Below are 19,561 nucleotides of genomic sequence, written 5' to 3'. Positions count from 1 at the left end.
CATGGGGCACGTGCAAGAAAAGTCTGGCTGTCTCTTCTCCATACTCACTTGGTGGCAGAGGAAATTAGGTCCCTCCAGAGTCTTATTCTTCTCCTTTAGGCTGAACAAACCCAGCCCCATACACATGCTGTCCTAATTATATGCTCCCCTTCAGAGCCCTCTCTAATGTCTAGACCTTTTATTTGTGTACAGAAGCCCAATACAGGACATGCTAGCCCAGATGTTGCTTCACCAGTAACTAATATAAATCACCTCCTTCAGCTGCTGGCTCTGCTCCTGCTGACGTAGCACACCAGGCAGTTACCTGTGACTGAAGACTGGAATCTTAACATGTTAAAATACCGAAGCCTCAAGGTGAGAAAATAGAAATGAAACACAGCTGGAAGCAAATTTACCCCTGTCTGCTGCATCCTCAGAGATAGAAGGGCTGCCCTGCGGGGGGACTTTCCATCCAGCAATAAAGTGGCTTCCTGCACTGCAGGAAACTCAACATGTTCTCTGATTCCCTGGGAAGTCCCTCTGCAGTTTGTGCTTCTGTCTTACCAAAACTGTTACACTGCAGGTCTCTTCCTCTTCACCTTTCTCCGCCCCTGCTATTTCCTGCTCTGTAAGCCAGCTTTCCCCAGGGCTCAGCTGCTTCCAAGGAAGAAACAACATCTCTTTGGCCGTTCAGCAGCTCAGGTTTTAGGGTCCAGTAGCTCATAGAAGGCAAACTGAGCTCTGTAAATCACTCTCAGACATAAAAAAACCACAAAAAAACCCCAACCAAACAAAACCAAACCACAGACAGAAGAAATAATATACTAATACTAAGCATTCAAATATTATGCAAATATCACCTGTTTCTTAAGCACTTTAAAGAGCTTTGACTAAGACCAACATCTAAATGCTGACCCAATGAGCTCATTTATGAGCTAAGGAAGTATGGGCTGCATGAGCAGACTGTTAAAATGAGTTGAGAACTTGCTGAACTGACAGGCTGGAACACTAATTAGCAAGTGCTCAACAATCATTTCACAAAAAATAATGGGTGAATATCACAAGGGTCAGTACCAGGGCACAGGCTGCTCAGTATCCTCCTAAGCACTTTGGGTAACAAGGCAAATTGCAAATGTGCTGAAAAAAAAATTAATACACTTGAAGGATAATACAGACGTCATCTCCCCAGAGAGGCTGTGGAGTTGCACGAAGGTTTTCAGGAGCTGATGAAAAAAGTCAGAGTTGACCTCAACTAGTGTTGGCAACAGTCCTAAACTAGGAGGTAGAGACTGGACCAGATGGCCTCCACAGATCCCTTCCAACCCATGTCTCTGTGATCCTGTGAAGACACAATGCAGGAACTTAATTGCTCAGGATAACAATAGCAATTTGGGGAACAAACACTCCCAATGAGGAAAAAGCATGTCTTAGCCTGACACCTAGATGCACCAAATAAAACACTTCTTGTTCTACTCAGGAACATGTTACCACTCTCAGACTCAAAATGAGTGTGTTGGTTTCAGACCTCCTCATTACAGGTTTTTTAATATAATGTATGTAAGGAGAAGCAGGGAGATCTGCTTACTTGTAGACTCAAAAAACCTGAAGTAGAAAGAGAAGTTAAATTCAAAGTCAAATAATACAATGTACTTCATATTGCCAAGAGCTTAGAGAAGATTCTCTCTTTTGTCTGACAAATCTCTGTCTACTCCTTCTTGACTGCCACTTAAATATCATAATAAGCACATTTTAAATACCTCACTCCATTTACCCAAACTTTCAATTACAATATAATTAATCACAACGACTTCTGGCCATAAAAAGCCATCCTTTACCTAGTTGGCCTATAGGATCTTCCACCATTGCCAAGAGAAATAAGATGTATGCAGGGTTGAACTGCAGTTTGAGAAAACTGTTTTGCAAATAAAACAGTAACTCTTACAGTGATGAATTGTCTCTCTACCTAAAAAACTTCTTGCACCCAGTCTGAGTTGCTTAAAGTGCTCCAGTAACACATATGTTTGAAATCTATCAAGCACACTTCCTATTGCTATTCTTAAAATTACCTGGCTGTTCTACTGGTCCAAGAAAATCACAGTCAGCTTACATATCAGAATTATTTTCCTGAAGGTTATAAACACACTATCTGCATATGCACATTCAACACAAAAAAACATACAGCAAAAAAAAAATTCAACTGGTAGGAAGGTTTATTATCTGCTCTTACATATTCAAAATACAGAAAAAAGTAATAATCACGCTCAGTTCATGCAAACATATTATGTTTTTTTCACACACAGCAAAAACATTTTTAGTTATTACCTTAGAGCAGGAAGTTCATAATTAAATGTTCTGGCTTAGGATTCATTGAAAAGTCCAAGTTGCATAAATGACATTATATCACCAAGATTACTTAAGGTATTAGAGGGACATGAATCATATTTACCTAAAAACCTGTTCCTGGCATCTCTAGTGTTACATTATTCATTTTGGTTGTGTTTATTCCTCTCGAGTCTAGGACATTACATTAGATGCTGAACTAACAAGCATCACAGTCCTAACACACTTAGGATAACTAATAACCACATCAAAGAGATCAGTCCTATTCACAAAACTTGAAAATTATATTTTTTCCTTATGTTTTATGCATTTAAAACTACTGATGTATTCAAATATTTCAGGAAGCATTCTCTTCAGTCCATTCATTAACTACCTTTTCACATTAGACAGTGACTGTACCCATTAGGCACCAATTAGCTCTGCTAAGTATTTCTGTGCATATCTGGAGGACATTCCACCTCCCCCACAAAGATAAGAATACCAAAGAGTTCTCCCCGCCCCTTAGCAGTTAAGTGGAGAAAGCACAAGCTATATATTCTTAAATTAGAAGATTCAAATTTAAAAGTAGAGCTTTTTATCAAGTTATTTTTGCCAAAAACAGTCTCCTTAGCAAGGCTGTGCTATGAAAAGCACAAGTACTCAATCTTCTCATTTAGCTCAAAAAACACTGTAAATGTATTTAAATAATTTACTACTACATATTTCAGCTGATCCCATTCATCTAAACCAGGATGAAACTTTATCCATCTTATGCATTACCTTGCTTTCAAATAATCCTATATACTTCAGTAGGGTTTTGCCAAATAAGACAATAAATATGCATAAACATGGATCAGATTTTAATCTTCTTAATGCAACAGTACTTCTCCTTTACTTTACCAAAAAGAAAAAAAAAAAAAATATGAGGGTCTCCCTGTAACAGCCAGGCTTAAGTGCCTTAAATCATTCCTGGGATACATTTGCTCTGTGAAAGTGCCTGGCAGGAGGCTGTATTCAGGTGGTCTGTTCTCCCAGGTAAGAAGCAAAAGGATGAAAATGGCCTCAAGTTGCTCCAGAAAAGGTTTGGATTGGATAGTAGGAAACATTTCCTCACTGGAAGGGTTGCCAGGCATTGGAACAGGCTGCCCAGAGAACTGGTGGAATCACCTTCTCTGCAAGTGCTAAAAAGGAAGGTGGATGTGGCATTTGGAGACATGGATTAGTGGTGCCCATGGCAGTGCTGGGTTAATGGTTGGACTCCACAATCCCAGAGGTCTTTCCCAACCTTAATGACTCTGTGATTGCATTTATCCCAGCGACATCCAGCTACAGTAGGTGGAATTGTAATGATGTCCTTGTCAAGAGAGAAAGATAAACCTGAACACAATTTGGGTCCCAAGCCCTAAATAGACCAATAATCATTTGGTTATGCCTCCTCTCCACAGCAAGGAGAGCAAAGCTGCTCCATGACTGAGGATTAGCTGGAATCTCACATTATAGTTATGGAGCCTTTGCCAGAACAAGATTTGATTTACAGCAGCCCATGACAACAGCATTACATTTGCCATATTTATTAGGATTGAATTCCTTCTCAGTAAATGCTCACCAACATTCAGCTGAGTGACTCAAAGCAATAAATCTCTTTTAGGTTTAAAGAAAACTATGACAAGCAAGACAAAAGAGAAGTTGCCTTTAAAACCAATTTAATCAGTGGGCTCCAAACTACTGTAGGATCTAGCTAAACTGTTCTCCTCCAGTTTGCTCCTTCTCTCAGCAATGTTACTAAATCAGGTGTAATCACCACTTTATCTGGTAGTGCTACTGGTATGGTCACAAAGGACAACAGAACCTATTTTACCAGGTTTCCAAGCAAGCACAACACAGAAATTATTTCAATCTGATTTCCTAGCTATATACAAGATACCACAGATGGAATAAATGCATGGAATGAAGAAAGACTTCAAAAATGTTGAAGATGAAATGCTAGAAGCTGAGTTCAGGTGCTGAGCCACAATACAATGAGGCAATTAAGATCTAGGTCCACCACAGGAAAAAAACACTGCAAAAGAAATCTGACAGTAATAATAATTCCTCTGTAAAACTATTTTGCAGGGCTGAAATGAAACAAACCCATTTAGGGTGAACACTGTTGTTCTAACTCCACAAAACTAGCAAGGATTAAAAAGTGCATTTTTTTTTAATGTTCCAGTGGTGGGGTATCTAAAACTACATTCCTTAGCATATATTATCTTACCCTCTTCCAACAGCGAGTGCTGTGTGGTGCAGGGACGAGTCAGCAGATGGCACCCATGAACCAGAGCACACACACCCTGATGGCCCTCAGCTCACACACATGGGCTGGGTTATTCACAAAAACCTGGGATTTCCTTCTATACCAGTCAGGATTTTCCCTTACCCTCTGTAAATGGTTTAAGTGTGTATAAATCAAGTTCACCTTCACTACCAAGGTGACTTGCTGCATGATAATCAGACACAAGGAGACATCAGAAAGAAGTGGAATGGTGCTTTTCACTTTCATAATTTTAATCTCAAACTCCACAGTATCAGTGTTTCTACCCCAATTTACATCAGTTTCTGTGCAAGAATGCCAGTAGCAAATACACTCCCTTTTACTTTGCCAAACACACACCTAAGATACAACCTCAAAAAATAAAAAAGAAAAAAAATCAACAGACAGGTGGCAACTTAGGTCAAAAGCCAGAAGGCATTAAAAAGAACCTAAAATTCTCTTAAAATCAGTCATAATACTGACACAACTCATGTTTTTAGGTCTAGGGTTAACAGTAGTCCTTATGCTACAAGAATGTGCATAAAGGGTAGCTGAAGGTCCTCAATAACAAAATAAGGCAGGGAGGGCATTAACTGCCAATGTGGAAGAAAAAGCAAGACAGGTACTAAATATTTCAAGGAGACTGGACTACCCAGAAACTCTATACTGCATATTTGCAGTACATAAAGCACATAAAATTGTAAAAATGTCACTGTCTTCACATGATTTTCACCATATCAAGAATTTTCTGAAAAGCCAGTGCCTTTTATTGTTCTCCTTCAAACTCCATCACCCCTTCTGCCCTTCAGTTATACCACTAGAAAGTAGTTGTTTTTTACACTAAACTAATTCTCATACCCAATGCAGATCTGAATAGCACTTTTTTTTTCTTTTTCCTCCTGTTAGTTAGAGAAAGAACAAGCTGGAAAAATACAGGGTTGTGCTGGGAATGGAAGACATGGAAAAATCTCTCTTCACTCAAGCTACTGATAAGGTGTACATCCATCTCTTTCTGTTTCAAGACTGACAAATATCAGATAAGGATTTAATTCTTAGGCCTGAAGTAAACACATGGAATACAGACACGTAGCTTGGACCAGCTATTTTAAGCAGTTGCTTGTGCTGTCGCCACACGGCATCAATCACATCATACATTTTAGATCAACAGAAAGACTGGGATGCAGCAGGGTTCTGAATAAATAATCAGAACTGTGCTTCACTACATGACAGCTCCACCAAAAAAATTCTCAAAATCTAAATACATGCACAGGACAAACTGCATCTGCTATATATAGGTCAAAAACCAGCAGGGAGCCAGAAAAAATTCCATTCAGAACTGTAAGAGCAATTGATTAAGACAACAAAACAATTTCTTTGGGAAATACTTATTAAAAGATATAAGCTTTTTCATTTAAATAATTTGAAATTGGAATAGAAAAACAGGAAGAGAGATTATATTCCTAAGAAACACTTCTATACAATTTGGGCTGTTTTTCCCTATTAACTGTGAGGGAAACAAGAGCAATCACAGAGCACACAGCAGGTAGAATGGACACCAGGTAAAGAAATACCTGAAAGGAAGATCTGTAGTTGAAGATGCAAAAGAAAAAGGGGTTTCCAGAAGGACACAGAAAGGAAGGACAACATAACAGCATTCAGTGATATATTTCCACAGCTCCTGTTGGCAGCAGCAGACTTTAAAGGAATTTGGAAGTGTCTGTGACCAAATCCCTCAAGTCTGACAGTTTGAAGCAGTCCTGCATGTTTATTCAGAGGAACAGGATCACCAGTATGTAAGAACTGAATGGGTCCAGAAGTTGCTCATTTAAGCATCTAATATATACCCCAAATTGGGTCTCTGCTTGTTAAGGAAACATTCCTGGAAGAATCCACACAGAAACTCTGCAAAGAAAAAAAAGTGAAAACAAGCAGCGCCAACTTGTTGACGTACATTAAAAATGTTTGATATCACACAGAAGGCAGCCTCTGGGCTATGTCAGTGCTCTCAGTCTGTACGTGGCCCTGTCCCAGGAACTCAAAGAAAACCATGTAAAAATAATTTCAGTCCCCAAACTGGCAGAAGGCTGATTCAGATGGCCCTGTGGCTCAATGCAACACATTCTCAGCCATGTGAAATACCCATTCCATTCTCTTCAAGACTGCTGGTATTTCAGCCTGAATGAACCGTCTTTGCTTTCAGTCAGGGATACACAAAATCCAAAACAAACAAAACCAAATAAAAAGGGAAAAGAAAAAAAAATCACCAAAACCTTAGAAGAAGAAACAGAAAAAACAATTAGCATCCAAAAGAGCAATGAAGAATAAAAATGAAAGAAACATGGGTTTCTTGACTTTATCATGGCTTTTGTAAGTCAGCCATGTACATGTCAGTCTGATATGGGAGGCCTTAACACAGGGGACATCTCCCTCCCCATTCAGGGCTGATACCTCATTTCCTCAGCATCTTCAGAAGTTCCCAGCTTGTTCTTCCCTTTTAAGGCAACCACACACTGGAAATACAGGGATGAAACCATCCGATTTCTCCCCAGTGCTGGATCCAGTAAAATGAAATGGAACATTTCTATATTCTGCATGCTGCAGTCTTACAACGTCTTTATGCTTTTGTAACTCACCACAAGGCCAGGTAAAGCCAACACACACAGATTTGAGTCCACCCTGCTGCAGTGCAAGAGTTGCTTTCATTACTCTCTTGCCAGAGATATTGTAATTTTTTTTCCCCATTTTACTGTCATCTGAACTTCCAGCTCATCATACCCTATCACATGGAAGGCTTCTCTTATCCCTCTGAGACAAACACTTTACATCTACCATATCTGCAATGCCTCTGGATTAAGTTTCAAAGCCCAGTACAAAAGTTATGCAACTTACACTGGGTAGAGTGTCCAGAAAATGCAATCAAATTAGAAGAAAACACCCTAAAAGTAATCACATTAAACCAAAACAATTTTTAAAAGTACATTCATACACACTACACAGAAGACTGAGAATTTGAGCAAGATCCTCACTGGGGGAATGATATCAACAGATCTTGTTGCGCTGGGATTGGACCTGAGAACAAAACCATGGAGAAATCCTTGCGCTACTGCAGCAAATGCTAAAATTTCCATTAGCTGGAAAAGAAACAGGAATTCATCCAGCACAGAAGAAAACATGTTTTCAAATGCACAGAAGTAACTGATAATTTGCATCACCTTGATCAACTATGATATCTCACTTTTGTGCTCAAATCTGTTGCAAATTCTTAATTAATGCCACACTCTTAAAGCCACCGTCTCTCCCTTCTCCACCCTGTATTTTCTCACACCACCTCCCCATATCCCTCATTTTCTAAGACAATATTCCTCTCCAAGCAGTATTTTTTATCCACCTCTATTAACCATTAGTTTATTAATTGCATTTAATTCTTGCACAGTGTTAACACATATTTTGTATTAAATATTTGAGAAATTCCCTTAAATAAGTGGAAATTACAGAGGTAAATTTACTGTTTTGCAATTCTGAGTTTTTTATTAAATTATAGGGTTGCTCCTGTAAATGCAGTGTCTTTGTGCACTGCTAATGAAGGCTGACCTTCATTTAGCAGCCTTTTCCTTGGGCCAGAAAACTGATATCAGAACTTGTGGTCGGATTAGGACCTCTGATGCTATTAAAATAAAGAACAGCTGTTGCCCTAACCACATTAGAATGGCTTTACTGCACTTTTTGATTACTATCAGCTAGAAAAACAGGATTTTTGTTGACTTCAGAGTGACAGTTTGCTGGAGGGAGAAGGGCAAAACTGTGTTTGATTATTAGCAGATATTTGCTGATAAGAACTACTTAGTGGAACAAACCAAAGACTCTTCGATAAATTACATAAAGGCAGCTTTTCCCTTTGGGAGCTGTAGCTCTTGCTCATGTCAGCAGATACCAGAAGGGTTGACTTCTTCCTTTAATATGCAACATGCCAGTGTCAGTTTCAAGGAGGCCAAAGGAAGTTCCTGCAGAGTTCATGGCTGTGCTTTATTCCAAGTGTGACCTGCTATCTTATCATCTTGGCTTTTATTGCTTTATAAAAACAAGCCATGACTTAGATTGCCAGATAAGAAAAAGGGGAAAAAAACCAAACAGGAGAAACACTGCTCAAGAATAGCAAGTATCATCCCAGAAAACAACATATCCTGCTATCCTGGAGAACAAAAGCTCAATATTCTGCGCCCATGCAGTCAAACTCCAGTATTTTCAAGAAGGATAATCAGAAGGAAAGCTCTACCGAAAACTCAGTCAGCAGAAGTCCCTGGCTGAATCCCTGTTTCAGCTAACCCTGCTGGAGATCAGAGGAAAGCCACACCAGCCTCAGTGTTCCAGGCCAGATCCAACTTCCTCAAAGATCAAAAGGCATTTGAGTGCAGGCATTTAGTTCAACCTATTACAGGAGACAGACACCTGCCAAGTGGAATCTTAACCTAAATTTGTACAGTGTTTAGGAATATCTAAATCAGACCTACCCACAGTTAATCCTACAGTGACCATTGTGATGGAGAAAGGAGTAATTAAGAGGATGATTTTTTTACTGACTTACACACAAGACTTTGCAATTCCCTATGGCTCCCAGAGCCTGTTTACTCATGTCATAACAGAAGGCCCTCATAAACCTTGGCATGGATTTACTAACACCTTTGTTAAAATGTCTAATTATTCAAAAGTCTGTATTTTAGTAGAACTGGTAAGAAAATTATATTCCTGTAAAAAAAAAAAAAAAAAGGAAATAGTCTGAATGGTCCTTTCCCAGGAATGATTTCCCACCCATCCTGGTTTGAGATAACACATTCCCTCTAGACTGCAGAGTAGAACACAGTCACAGAAAGCCAACAGTAGAAGAATTTTTCCATAGTTGCTCTTAAGGAAAAAAGTACGTTTCCAAATTTAAAAAGCAGACAGTAACTGCTGTCTTGTGTGTTCTGGAAAGAACATTAATCAGGTTATTTTTGTAATTTACAAACAACTAGTATAGTTAAATGCTTTGAAGCACTACTTCAGATTTCAGCTGCAAGGAATACAGGCCTACCTTTAACCCAGTTGGTTTTTTGCCAGGCACATTCTCCCATCGAAACAGGGGCATTTGTGCTATCAAGAACACTGTGCATGGATGGGAAAATAACCTCAAGTACTGTAACAATTATTAGACAGCATCCACATGACAGACAGTGGCCTTTCAGACCCAGAAATACTTGTTACTAACTTTCTGGTTGGTTGAGGAGCTTTTTTGTTTAAAAAAAAAAAACAACCCCAGCAGCACCACAAAAACACCAAACTACATTTTCAAAGCAGAATATTGATGCAATTGAGGAATATTCAGAGCTGGGTAATTCTTGCATGCTAACAGCACCATCTCCAGAACAACCCAAGAGAAGATGGAAGGAATGCCTAAACTACACTGACAACTCCTTACAGCTCCTTTGGAAATTCTGCAGATCACCTCAGAGGAAATTACCATCAGACCCTATATACATGCATAAATGCAAGTTGTCTTGTTAAGAGCTACAAGAACAGCCTTAAATCATCTCCTTATAAATATGCATTGACATTCTGAATATGCAAAACACACCAATCAAAATTAACTCATTTTCTGCCTCTGAACCACAATGAATACTCAACAGATCCCAAATGTCAGTGAAGGTGAACTTCCCTACTTCCCCTTCTCCAGTAAAACCTCAGCTCCTTATGGTTACTGTGGCTTGAGACCTAAGGAGTTCCAGACACTGAGATGCTTTGTGGATCTTACTGCAAGTCATGTTTAGAGAGTTCACATGCTACAGTACATCCAGCTTCATGAAGTTACTGCTCTTCTTATTGGAGCTCCTCAACAGAACTCACCCCTGACCTGTGAGCAAAGCACAGAAACAACAGCTACAGGGACGAGCTGTGACACCCCATCCCATTCCATATGCCAACACAGAGCTGGATTACAAGGTCCAGCAGCTACACCACAGGCTAAAAGGGAAGTTTATGAAGGACAGATGCAGTATTCTAGAATAGTTTGAGTTGGAAGGGATCTAAGAAATTATAGCTAGTTCCAGTCCCTGCCACGGGCAGGGACACCTTCCACTAGACCAGGCTGCTCCAAGCTCCAACCAAACTGACCTTGAACACTTCCAGGGATGGGGCATTCACATCTCTTGGCAACCTGTGCCAGGGCCTCATCACTCTCACAGTAAAAAATTTCTTCTTAATATCTAATGTCAACCTACCCTCCCTTTGGTTCAAGGCCATTTTAAGGCTAAATATCAACAGCTTCTTTTAGTTGTAGAGAGAACGTGCATAATGAGGCTGAAAAAAAATCAGGCTTACCACTCCAGCAGTCAGATGGAATATCAAATGCAGAGCATGGAAGATCACAGGTGTTTTCAGACAAAACACTGTATTGCTCAGAAATGGTTCATAGGAGAAGTATTTGAAATTAGTTACAGAAAAAAAAAAATGCAATAGAAAATGAACTTCAGACTGCATATTTCTTAAAGCAAGAACAGCCTCCTAAAGCTTTATTTTAATGCTTCCAAAATTGCATACAAAAAAAAGCAGTGCTTGGCTGTCTGCAAACAAGCACCCAGGAAAAGTGCAAAATAGGATTCCCAGGGGCAGCTGTGATTCATGAAGGACACGGCTCCTGCAGCCACTCTTTGCAAGCTGTCTGTATTTTCATTTTATTAGATGCACAGACAGAGCATAGTAAAGAAACACTTCCATTTTCACAGAATGACACACTCATCTCATTAATAAAGCAGGACAAAGAAAAGTAGGTAGATTCCACAGCATGAGGCACAGTCTGCTTCAAGCAGCAGCTTCTGATAACGTTATCATATCAACCAGCACCAACCTTAAAAGGTAGAAAAACTGAAAGTAAAACAAAGCAATAGCAAGTGTACCAGGAAGGCAAAGTGAAGCCTGCATTCCTTTCCAGCCTTGGAGCCTGACTTCATCTTTGCTAGGGTGACCTTCCACTGAGTCCAGGCTTGAATACTAATATTAGACTAAAAAGAAGTGTGCCACCCTCTAAATATAATGATGACTCAACACCTAGAGGCTTCAGTGATGTAATATGAACAAAGAGATTCTGACTTCACAATCTAGATGCTTAAAACTCATGTCAAAAGGAACAGATTTTCCTTCCCCTGCAGACACACATCCTGCCTAGAGCCTCCCAGAGCATCATCTTGAATTAGCCTGTAGGAAAAGGGAACTGAAGAAACATTTCACACATGGCAGCAGACACACTGGCTCCACTTTGTTTAAAACGAGCACTGAACAGACACATTTCAATTATCTGCTTCAGTCAAAGCATCAGCAGAAAGTTTCAGTTCCAGAATTAACATACCAAAGTTAAAGACAACACAGCACACCAGAGCAGTCCAGTGTTTTTCACTGAACCTTAAAAATAAAAATAGCAGCATGAAAATGGGCTTTGTTGAGAAATCTGAATGCAAGTGCAAAGGGAAAAAAGCCTTTACAAGTAAGGCTACAAAGAGCTCTTAAAGTATCACTCTTGGACAAATATTTCAGCACCCACCTGAGGGAGCCTTAAATATTTTTCAGGATCCAAGTTCAATAATACATCTTGAAAAAAAAAAGAGGAAGTCTAACAGAGGCTTCTGCAGTAAGAACAAGCAATCATCCAATATACATAAATAAAGTCATAATGTGAAAGAATCCATCATGAAAAGAGTAATTGTTTTCATAGTAAAGCCCTTCTATTAAAATAGGATTATCTTTTCCATTGGCTTGTTAGTTTGACTTTTCTCCTTCCTGCCCCACCCCACCTCCATTAAGCTCTCAATTCAGAAAATGCATTTTTAATCACCTTCACTCCCCAGTCTTGCATTCCCATACTGGCCCTCTGCATCAGAGGAACTAGTATACACTTCAAGAAATGTTCACAGAATCACAGATTGGAGGCTGTTGGAAAGGACCTCTGAAGGTCAACCTTTCCAACACACCCCCAGCTCAAGCAGGGTCAGCTTGAGCTCAGTTACCCAGGACCATGTCCAGACAGCTTAGAGTATCTCCATGGGGAGAGAGAGACTGCACCACCGCCTTGGGCACCCTGTGGTATCACTACCACAGTAAAAAGTGTTTCCTGATATTCAGAGGGAACCTCCTGCGTTTCAGCGGATGCCTGTGGCCTCTGCTCCTGGCACCTGGCAGCACTGAAAAGAATCTGGTTCAGCCCTGTTTGCACTCTGTCTTCAGGGGTTCACACACACAGCTCAGATCCACCTGAGCCTTCTCCAGCTCAACAGGCACAGTTCCCTTGGCCTTTCTTCAGAGCAGACAGGCTCCCATCCCTTCATCTCTGTGACCTCACTCCAGTATGTCTACATCTTCCTCATGCAGAAATTCCAGAACTGGAAACATTTGATCAATATTTTCTCATGCAGAAATAACAATAGTATCTCCTATTGGCTTAGATTACATCGGCAAGAAAAAGCACTTGGTGGACTTTGGCTATCACTGCCTAGGCAGCTTCAGCATAACTAAAATGCTAAGAAACTGATGAATCATTGTTTACCTGAAATAAAACCATCAAGTTTAACTGGTGCTCCTTCCAATTTGAGCCAAAAGAATGGTAAAAAAAGGAGCATGCAGCTTCTAAAATGCTCGAGGAAGCACATCCTTCCCTCATGAAAACATATTCTAATAATGAATATTATTAGCTTTGTGTAAGCGTCTCCTGAGGCACTACAGCATCTGAAGAAACCATAGTAAGAGACAAAGATGCTTCACTTTGACAGTGTGTTTACCAGCCCCAGCCTGAAGGAAGTTGGAGTCACAGAACAGAAAGGTTGGTTTTACAGTGACAGATGCATAATAAAAGCACAACAAAAGAGTTACCAGCCAGAGTTTAAAGGCTATGGGTAGCAATTAATTGCTGAAACACTCAAATGCCCACCCTCAGGAGTTACCAGAGTCATGGCCTTTGGCTCACCAACACACCTGCTTTATCAGGAAAGCTAAAAGGAGCAGCACCTCCCATTCAGTCACACTACCAGCCAAAAATAGTCTTAGTTTTGCCTTATCTTGCTCACACATAAATAGTCCCATCAATGTGACAAAACCCAGGGTTAAGGCGTAATTTTATTTTTTGCTTCTTTACAGTAGGACTTCCATGACCCAGCCAAGTCAGTGCTGTACACTCCAAAACACCAAATTAATCTGCCCCTACCATGAACAGCTTTATGCCAAAACAAATGATCGGAACACAGGACAGTGACAGGAGCACAAACAAATGTGATCTCAGCTTAGCAACAGATTATCCTGTTGGATAATCTTCTCCACACCTTTGCTGGATTTTAGGAAATAAAAAGCTCTGTATTTCAAGCACACTGTAAAGAAGATACAATTTCATTTTCTATAGGAGGAAGGCTGTCCATGATGGGAGTGGAGGTAAGCAATGCCACCTCCCCTCAGCTATAGCAAGCTGAAATCCTTCTGAAGCTGCTAAAAACATCCTACACAAACCCTTAAATGCCCATAGTATGGACCCAGTTATCTGGGGCATTCTCCTGATCCAAGCACACATTTCTTTCCAGGAACACAGCCTGGAAGGGAGGGAAATATTTTTTGACCAAAAGCAAGATCAGCTGTAGGTAGCATTAATCTATAGTCCCCTTTTCTTCAGTGTTTCAGGGCAGTCAGTTCCAAGCAGCTTCCTTGAAGCCTGATGACAAACTCATCTTCAGATCCCAAAGTTCACAACTCTTCAGGCTCAGCATAGTGAGACCTCAGGGTGCCAGCAAGGAGAAAACTCAAGTCTGTGTCTTCCCTGCAAAGGACATGGCCTTCAGCTGCCAGAATTCCTCACCTTCAGAGAATGAACACCCAAACTCAGGCTCCCTGCAGGTGCCATCATTGCTTTTGACAGGAGACTGAATCCCTTCTAAGAGGGATTGTAGACACACAGCACTGGTGAAAGGGTATTTGTGACACAGGACTCAGAACAAACCAAATCAGCTTATCCCCAGCACAGGTGTATGTGCTGCCAGTAGCTGCTGCAAGTCCACATTCCAGCACGATCTGGAATTCACCCTGTATCTGATACAAAGCAGTTAAATGCCTTCCAATTAAAACCTGTCTTTAGTGAGTGCATTGCTTAGGTATCAGTGTGTTAGAAGTTTGAACTTGACATTTCAGCCCCTTGGGCACCTTAGATAATGCAACTTTAGAACAGACAGGGTAACTTCTTTACTTGAATGCTGTTCCAGGCTAAAGCCACTCAGAACTTTCCACACCAAATTAAACCAGCCATTTACAATGAGGGCCTTCTCTGGCTTCCTTTACTAGCTAACTTGTAACTTCCAATCATACCTTTACTTTACTCCTAAAAGTGCAGGTCAAAGTCAAAACTACATTACAAAAAGCTTTACTTTCTGCAGAATGAACACCACAACTAAACAATTTTAGATATAACCATTACTGTAGTACATACTTTTTAGAAGCTTAGCGTACCATTACATATGCTTTGGGTCAATATATAATTGAAGATATGATTGTTAGCACCATTTATGAATAGTGATCATGTGAGATTTTAAAATTTAGCTTAGCAACTTGACAATATTTTTATTTTGAATTCATGTGTGCTCTTATCTTGCAGCAGCAGTTATTAATAGAAAGGATTATGGATATTAATCAACTGGAAACACAAGAACATGTTCTACAGGAATAATAAAAACCATCATCAACTCCCCAGGTTCTTGTATTTAATGAGAAATCTGAAGGTAATCCCATCTTGTTAAGTAGAGACTTAGAGGAGTAACCACTTACCTGCAAACAGGGCTTCAACCCACGGCCAACACAGGGCGTTCACAGACCTGCACGTGGCACAGAACATCCACCTCCACAACCCAGCTGCTATTCTTAAGACACATCCTTAAGTCCTGCAAGTCTTTGGGGATTGCTATCCCACATACTTACATAATCACCCATTCCATTTTCTAACTAAGCCATCAGCTAAATACCAGAATGCAGCTCTCAAAAGGGAAAGCTCAGGAGCAAGTGGGGATAGAATCTCTGCAGGGTAAACAGAGACATTTCTACTTCCAGGTGGGCTTCTATTTTCTCCCTTTTAAACTGGGCTTTCAGACCCCTTCAACTTTAGTCACATTCATTACCAGATGGTAAGAAAATTCTGGAAAATGGCAGAATGTAAATGCAAGATGCTTATTAGTGAAAGGCCTCTTCAATAAAATAGGAAACTTTTTTTCAAAATTGCAATTTAGAGTGCAGAATTTGTAAGATATAAATGCCCATTTTAGAGCTCATATTGCAGCAGTTATCCATATTACTCAAACATACAAGACATTATTACAGAAGACAAAAATGCCCAAAAAAACGAAACCCAAATAATTCCACTTGAACAGCCTCACCAGACATCACTTTCAGTACCTTTAACAGGGAGCCTGCATCCTTAGAAATCTAGTTTTATTCCTCTTTTATCTGAAAATCCCCCCACTAAAAAGTCTTTGTCCATTCTGGCTAGCTCTGGTCCCAGTGATTTTGTAGTTGTTTTCTGGGTACTTCAGACAGTTTCAGGCAAAACCCATTGCCAGCTTCTTTCTGAATTGAAAATCCTGAACAGGACACTCAAGTAGCTTGAGATGTGCCTATAACAATTAGCTCAGACTCATTTCATGATACAATAAAGCCCCAAGCTATCAGTTTTATATTCTTGAAGTCTCAGTCAGAAATAGTACTAGACTAAGAAACAGAAACTGAACAACAAGAGATGATTTTTTGTTATTTTTATTATTATTATCTAAAGACCGTGTTGTTCTCAACGTTATTTTAGATTAATTGCAGAGTTCAAAACATCTTCATGAAGTTTCTCATGTGTTTTTATCTAGAAAATCTGAAGTGAATGACAGTGAGAACACAGTATTACTGTACTGATAATTTAAAACATGCCAGACCTTATCTCTCTTCTCTACAAGTACATGAAAGGAGGATGGAATGAAGCAGGTGGTGGTCTCTTATCCAAATTAGCAATCAGTAAGACATAAGGAAAAGGTCTCAAGGAATGCCAGGGGAGGTTTAGCTTGGATATTAGGAAAAAATTATCCACCAAAAGGGTTGTTAAGCATTGGAACAGGCTGCCCAGAGAAGGGGTTGAGTCACCAGCCCTGGAGGGGTTTAAAAGATGTGTACGTGTGGCACTTGGGGACACAGTTTAGTGTGACTAGCAGTGCTGGGCTAATGGTTGGACTCAATCTTAAAGGTCTTTGCCAACCTAAGGATTCTCTAATTCTGGGAGAAAATACAGAAAGGCAGCCTCCCATCTCAGTGATCTGTGATCAGCAAGCAGGAGCAGCAATCACATGTTTGACTTTGCTATTCCCACCATCCCTGCAGCCAAGGTTGCCATGAAGACACAAACCTCCATTTCACTATTCTGCAAATCTCAACAAAAAAAAACCATTTTTTTGTTGACCTCAGCTGACAAAAAGGCTTTTAAGCTCTTGAAATAAATGTCAAAGCAGAATGCTGCTGTCACCTTAGAAAGAAGTCATATCTGTGATCAAGTTTCTTTGCATGAAACAGATGAAACTGTTTCACTGACAGCAATAAACAGATATAAAGCATAGGTTTCTCTTACAGGGAAGATTTGGAAACAGACACTGTACCTTACTGTCCTCATCCTCAAACACAGACTGGTGAACATTACAGGCGAAGAGAGAATTTGGGAGATCGTTGAAATCAATTATTTCATGAAAATCTTCCTCTGCAAAACATCTCTTCAGGCCATTGTCTCCATTGATAGAGTAGAGCAGGAACTGTCCTCCATCCTCCGGGATGCAGCCATACTGGCCAAGGCCCCGCATTCCAAAGAAGTAAGAATCTCCCCTCATCCCTGGCAGCACAGAGAAGATAACATCACACAGTTACACAAGGTATTTAAATGTTCCACACCCGCAAGGTAACCCTGAGATTCTCACGTCTGGGGGCTTTGTTTGTACATAGAAAATTTCACACAATTTCAAGGCAACAATTGGCCTCTGACACAGGGCACTGAGACCAGTCTCACCAAAGTTTAAACAGGGGGTTTAACTTCATTTATTAGCACATAAAAGGCCTAAACATGCCAGTACAAGCTTCTGAACACAAGCAGAAGAGACATTACTTAAGGGCCCCTTGCCCTATGAGGAAACACTGTGCTGTATTTGGGTTTAAAAGAACCATGTTTGTTACTGGGAAGGCTGCTGGTGCTTTTGAGTTCACAGGCAGCTTAGGAAGCATAATGCTCAGGATAAGAAGAACTTTGAAAATAACTTTGAAATTTAAACCAGACTTCAAGAAAAAAAAAAAAAGAAAAAAAAAAAAAAGAAAAAGAAAAAGAAAAAAAAAGACCATTATGGAAAGGAGCATGAACACAGCATCATCAAAAAAACAGTACCACCAAGACATATCTCTGCTACACAAAACACAGCCAATTTTGTTTTACAGTTTAAGTACAGAACTTACGCTGGTTTTCAAAGCCCATTAGCCACTTCTTTGCATCTTAATCACACTAGGTAGCAAATAACATAGTATAGCATAGCAAATAACATAAAATTACATAGGAAGTTAAGGAAAGAGCAGACTCAAGATGACTTTCAGCACTTTTAGGAAAGTCCTGCTGATTTTGGAGCCTTTATCCCAAATGCATCAGTAGAGAAAGGTAATTTTAAGGTACACAAAATTATGGGCACACATAATGAGCCCATACATTAAATGGTATCACTACTGTTGTTATGAAAGAAAGCTTCATGCCAGCCAAGGGGAGTAAGTAAAGGTCCAATTTATGATCAGTGTGTTAATTAGTATTTAATCAGGTATTTAGCAGTCCTTAATAGACATCAACTTATTGCATCTAGAGAGCCCCGGTAAGTTAACTAGAAGTTTACTGGATAATAATCTATTCCCTTTTATTCGTTTCTTTTAATAACAATATGCAATCATTAGCTGCTTTTCCTCCTAGCACAAGCATTTAGAGAGTTACATAAACTCAGTGTGCTCATCTGATCTGCTCTGCCCTTGCTGTCTTGCATACTTGCTATTCTCTATAAATAGCTGTAAATATTAGCTCAAACACACTATATAGAACTGCTGTCCAAAATAAAACCATATGGGTTTATTACACTTAATCTCAGTAAAGCTAAATTATGGAGCTAATTTGCCATGGCTGTGCCTTTCATATAACCTCTGCTCTGAAATGAGATTTGGATGATGACAGAGCACATCATTCCATAACATAATGTTATGGAAATATCAGCAATTGTTATTGCTGGAGTCTCAGGGCTAATGACAAGTTCTCAAGTACACAAGCTGAAGCTATGCTCAAAAATTCTGTGTTAACCTGAGGACAGGTTTTCAAGCTATTGATTGCACACTTTGCTTGCAGCAGCTCAGCCCAATACTAGCACAACTACCTCCAACTAATTTCAGTTTAGAAATTAAATTCTGATTGGAAAGAGGGAGCCAGAACAAATGGCAGAAGAGATGGCTACAAGTACACATTAGTGTAGGAGAGCTCACCCTCACAACAACATTGCCTCTGGTATTTGCACCAACTCACTTAAGCTTTGTGTTACTGCACATTTCATGGTAAACACATCCAGGGAAATACTGGGAAGAATTCCTCATAGCAGCCAGAAACTTCACATCAGAATGCAGTATTTTCTCTAGCAAAAAGCTTTAAAAAATCATCTCCTCCAAAAACAATCATCTCTAAGCATGTTTGTCATCATGTCTAGCTTGTGTCATTAGGTTTATGGAAATGAACCTCAAGCCCAGTGTTACAAAACACAATTTACATGGCAGAGCAGACTTGTGCCAGGCTGTGGGAAGAATTTCATTCACGGCAGGCAAACAATGTGCAGCCAGGGAAGACACTGACCATCTGAGAGTTACACTGGACATGCTAAAGTTGTAGGAATCTGGATT

General features: G+C 39.9%; 1 protein-coding gene across 1 annotated transcript in view; it reads right to left on the bottom strand.

Moving 5' to 3' along the window:
• The window catches only part of RCAN2 (regulator of calcineurin 2), an 84,439-nt gene that overhangs the window by 59,123 nt on the left and 5,755 nt on the right, over positions 1-19,561 (bottom strand). Inside the window, exon 2 of the mRNA XM_009095902.4 lies at positions 17,263-17,489. Coding sequence (XP_009094150.1) covers positions 17,263-17,487 — 225 coding nt within the window. The 5' untranslated portion in view covers positions 17,488-17,489. The remainder of the gene's footprint in view (positions 1-17,262; positions 17,490-19,561) is intronic.

Source organism: Serinus canaria, chromosome 3 (genome assembly GCF_022539315.1).
Source record: "Serinus canaria isolate serCan28SL12 chromosome 3, serCan2020, whole genome shotgun sequence".
Classification (NCBI taxonomy): domain Eukaryota; kingdom Metazoa; phylum Chordata; class Aves; order Passeriformes; family Fringillidae; genus Serinus; species Serinus canaria.
This window is presented reverse-complemented; position numbering and strand designations above follow the sequence as displayed.